This window comes from Apium graveolens, chromosome 2, assembly GCF_009905375.1.
Source record: "Apium graveolens cultivar Ventura chromosome 2, ASM990537v1, whole genome shotgun sequence".
Classification (NCBI taxonomy): Eukaryota; Viridiplantae; Streptophyta; class Magnoliopsida; order Apiales; family Apiaceae; genus Apium; species Apium graveolens.
The window spans coordinates 105,723,178-105,727,338 of record NC_133648.1 but is presented as its reverse complement, the minus strand read 5'-3'; the positions used below and the strand labels follow the sequence as shown (position 1 = coordinate 105,727,338).

General features: G+C 38.3%; 1 protein-coding gene across 5 annotated transcripts; it reads right to left on the bottom strand.

Annotated features, from left to right (window-relative positions):
• Nucleotides 1-581: 581 nt before the first annotated feature.
• On the bottom strand, nucleotides 582-3,334 carry LOC141707715 (myb-related protein 2-like). Of its 5 annotated transcripts, none has more exons than XM_074511049.1 (7): nucleotides 3,105-3,334; nucleotides 2,805-3,029; nucleotides 2,644-2,720; nucleotides 2,310-2,367; nucleotides 2,140-2,224; nucleotides 1,974-2,040; nucleotides 582-1,783 (listed from the first exon to the last, which is right to left on the bottom strand). In XM_074511049.1, the coding sequence occupies exons 2-7, from the start codon at nucleotides 3,010-3,012 to the stop codon at nucleotides 1,124-1,126; spliced, it is 1,155 nt and encodes a 384-aa protein (XP_074367150.1). In that variant the 5' UTR covers nucleotides 3,013-3,029; nucleotides 3,105-3,334; the 3' UTR covers nucleotides 582-1,123. The 5 variants fall into 5 exon arrangements, with proteins under 5 accessions (XP_074367150.1, XP_074367149.1, XP_074367148.1 ...); XM_074511048.1 differs by having other exon boundaries at nucleotides 2,140-2,227; nucleotides 3,105-3,329; XM_074511047.1 differs by having other exon boundaries at nucleotides 1,974-2,043; nucleotides 3,105-3,327.
• Between the last annotated feature and the right edge of the window lie 827 nt (nucleotides 3,335-4,161).

Here is a 4,161-nt window from a genome sequence, read left to right as displayed (position 1 = left end):
GCCTCGGATTACCCCTTGATATCCCACACTTTGCACTTTGCACCCGCAAAGTAGGAGTTGGAACAACACCTTACTAACACTCTTAAACAATAATAAAGTGTTGTGCTATATAAAGCAATGGAAATCCCTTTTCCAATTTCAAGGTGGGATACAAGTTTTCCTTTCTATATTTACACATTCAAGGGACCAACTTTGAATGATCACATCTCATTCATCCCTTAACCATTTTGAGTGTTTCAAAGTGCCTCGGAAAGCTCTCACGGAGGAGAACATACTCCAAGTATCACCCACTCGAGAACGACTCAAAATGACTTGACAATGTGGGGCTCAATACCCCCATTTTCCAACAGAGTCTTGATGAGCCCTACTCGAACAATATCATATAGTTAAGGAATACATGTACATTCATGATCTGATGTGTAGAGCTAATGAATTGTCATGCATTTCGGTTCTCTTCTAGTCTTTTCGGGGTCGTATTTTCCTCGGCGTCTTATCCTGCAATTTTACTTCATGAAAGTTTTACCATCTGATCTGATTTCAGCTTAATTATCTAAAATGTCAAAGCAACACATCCACTCGTGTAAATAGAAACAGTATGTTAAATTAGTTGAACATGATAAGATCCATTTAGTCGCTTTTACATCAAGGTTTAAGGTGAGGTGACTAATATAACAGGGAATCGGAGCTCATTTGAGGAGCTCAGGCTTAGGAGTGTCACAAGGTCGAACCCTCCCTCAGATTTCTCTTGGTGTGGAGACTTCTGTTTGTTACTTGTCCAGTGGCTTATACTCTGTGGTTCAGAACATTGGAAATTCAGCGGACACTTTCAAGTATTATTGCAATTTATTCCCGCCCTCTCAGTTTTACTGTAATACGTTTTTGGATACAATCGCAACTGCATAATTACTGATATAAATCAATGTAACAGTTGGACATGTTACTGTTACAGTATAAGTGTTTGGAAACCAATGATCTGATGGAGTGTACTTCTCCTAAGTTTTACTTATTCTCTTCTCTCAACTAGAGAGAAGTATATTCTTCTGAGATCCTATATTTCTCTTCCATAACAGAACTATCTGAACAAGTTATCATTTGCTTTTACGCAACTTGATTCTGTGAGGAATTAGGACCAGCTGAAACCATTCAAGTCGAATTGCTTGCAATTTGAAGCAGCATCGCTATCATCATGGATATTCAGGTCTAACTTCGGGGCTGAGTGGGATATCTGAAAGCCTTGTCTTGATTTCACGTCCTCTTGCTTAACTGAATGTATACTGGGATAAAAAAGATTAGCATCGATATCCCTGTTCTTCATTTTTTCTTGAACGTCTCTGCTGTTGCTATTCCAGTTTCCTCCCTGAACTCCAACTCTCATTGACAAGTCACTGGCATGAAGCTGCATCTCATTTGCTTTATCTGTATCCTGAACTATAGGATACATGAAGTTTCCATTATCTTTAAGGTCTTTGCTCCATCTATTTTGTATCTCTTGGCCCTGTTGGGAAACTTCGTATGAGGTCAGGCCGCTTTGCATTGAACAATCTGTTGGCTGCTTTGCTTGTATCTGTTGTGGACAGGAACTAGGAACTTCTGTCATTCCCGAATATGCAGAATTAAGGGACTTGGTGGATACTTTTGAGACCAATTCAGATAGTTGGACCTTTGCAGCTTCTAGTCCTACTGTGCCCAAGTTCTGTTTGCCAAGAGTATCTTGAGCTTTCTCTAGCACTGTCTGTAGGTATTTCCCTTGAGCTTCTATTCGAAGCTGTAGGTGTCGTTGTACCTGTCATTAAGAACATAACCGATTAATAAGGTTGCTCAGAATCTCTTTACACTTTAGGAGGAAGGAACTGATTGTTTTAAGTTACTAGACTGTACATGTCTGATGATTTATCCTGCAACATTGACTATGTCATATACGCATATATCCTGAAGTTTTGAGTGACATGCAACCATTGTTTAAAGTATTGTACCTCAAGCTGCTCATGTAGCCGTCTCTGCACTTCGATTTGCATCTGTATTGCGTCACCTATATGTAAACTTCTGCATAGAAAATCTTGAAGTTAGAGTAATTAATTATATGAAACATAAAACTGTAAATTAAAGTTATAAGAATATAGATCTGTGCTTCTTGCATACTTATTTGTTTGAGGTCCAATATCCGAATTGCCTATTTGAGTTCCAGTTGGGTCGGACATCCTCTCTCCAGCCAGTGCAACCGTTGCTACTGAAGAAATCATTGTTAAGCCCTCTTTGCAGTAACTGGTGTAGATATTATTATGTGCATGTATGAAACATGAGATGCTCACCAATTTTGTTTGCCCCATTATTTGCCTGCCCATGCAGATTTTTGCTGAGCCTGTACTTCTGCCAGTCAAAAAGCAAGAGTTAGTTTTTGAGGAATGAATTAATACAGAACAAGAAATTAGAGAAATAAGTGATTTCTGGATTCTCTAGATTGCTTCCATTAAATCTTGCATTCAAGATTGGATTTTGACTGCGAGTGAAGGGAATGCAAATGCATCCTTTTACATTGTTAAATATGTGCTACGTTTACCAATTACTGCAAAAGGCTTGAACTTGCAGGCTAATCGAACAAAACATAAGTATAGGCCCTGAACTTTAGTTATAGTGAATCTATACCTGAAGGTGACTCTTCAGATGGTATAATGTTAGTCCTTGAATCCCCATTAGTTTCAAAACTGATTTCGGTGTAGCCTCTGCAATAGAAGAACAACCCATTATCAGGTAATGTTAAGCTATTGTATATATGGTGATCATATTATCATAGTCTATTCACATACTGTCTGCTCCACCAAGCTGATTGACCGCCTCAATAAATCTCTCATGAAGGTCCGGGGTCCACTTCAGTCTAGGCTTTGCATCTGTTGAAAGAACAAGTCCTGAATCTCCTGCAGCATTCCCAGCTTGCAGAAACATGTGTCTTTCTGGAGTAATGGACATTCTTGAGGTATGTTGCATATTGTTTGCCTGATAATGTTGATGATACATTTTTTCCTTCAAAAGGGCTGCCTTAACGTTAGCCTCATGATAAGAGCACAACAATATGATCCAAAGAGGTAAGAAATATCTGTGTGAATTACCTGTTTAGTATACTCAGGCTGAATTTTGAAACTTTGTATAGAATGTAATACAGCGCCCTGATCCTTAGTATGCAAAAATTAACAAAAAGAAAAAGTTTTATATGCTGTGTACTGCAGCCCTTATTTATGTCCTATTTTATTTGACCATTTCTCACAGTTGAGCTTGTGCTCAAGGATGTCCTTTTAAAGCAATGGAAGGACTGTAGGGTTAAAGGAAGGGGGTTGTCACTTAGGCAGAGAATCTTAGATAGACCAATCAAATCCTCACAGCAACTCAGAAAGATATATTGTCCTTCCAGTCCTGAGCATCTGCCGGACCTACTTTGGAACTTCACCTTTTTTCTATTCTCAGACGGCCCTATCAATCTAAATTACTCGATGTGCTGCTACGCTTGACACCCTACAATAGATACCGGAATCAATCCACCAGACTTTTGTGTGCATTTATACTAGTTGGGGAATCTTATTCATGGTTTCTGAAGTAGAATATATTGACCTGATTGGAAGAATTTACTCTCTGTTACAGTAAAACTTTCAATTCATCTTTTCTTCCTCATAGGAGGAAGATACATAAACACCTATTCATATTTTTTTTCTCTCGAACTTCTCACTTCTCCGTTATTATTGTTGAAGTTGATAAACCCTTCGGTTTCAGCTGCATTGCAGAAAATGACTAGATATTGACCACATCAAATTTATATCCATTGTGTTCCACTAGGAAAGCTCTAGGTTGATTAAAATGTACGTAGAGCTTACCGCTGCTCTGATAGATTTTATGACTAGAAAATTTTAACCGTTTAACTTGGAGAATGTAGAAGAAGATTCTCTTGGCTGGAGCATCTGAAACTCAGAATTGGATACAAACTGGAGAAAGGTAGAAAAGTTGTGAAAGATGCTCCTCTTTAAGATTGTCTGAAGGGCCAAGAATGGAATAAGGAATACATGCAATTTTGTCTCCTTCCATATCTTTGGTATTTATTCAGCTTAGATGGAATTTAAAAATCATGGAATGAGGGCCCCGAATATATCTATTTTTATTCTTCAACTGGAATAAGGA

Bases quoted from the DNA above. Each gene is read 5' to 3' on its own strand.
- LOC141707715 (XM_074511046.1), bottom strand. From the start codon at position 3,012: ATGTATCATCAACATTATCAGGCAAACAATATGCAACATACCTCAAGA. The intron at 2,721-2,804 runs GTATGTGAATAG...CTTCTATTGCAG, and splicing joins TCAGCTTGGTGGAGCAGACA to AGGCTACACCGAAATCAGTT. The intron at 2,228-2,309 runs GTGAGCATCTCA...TGATTTCTTCAG, and splicing joins TAATGGGGCAAACAAAATTG to TAGCAACGGTTGCACTGGCT.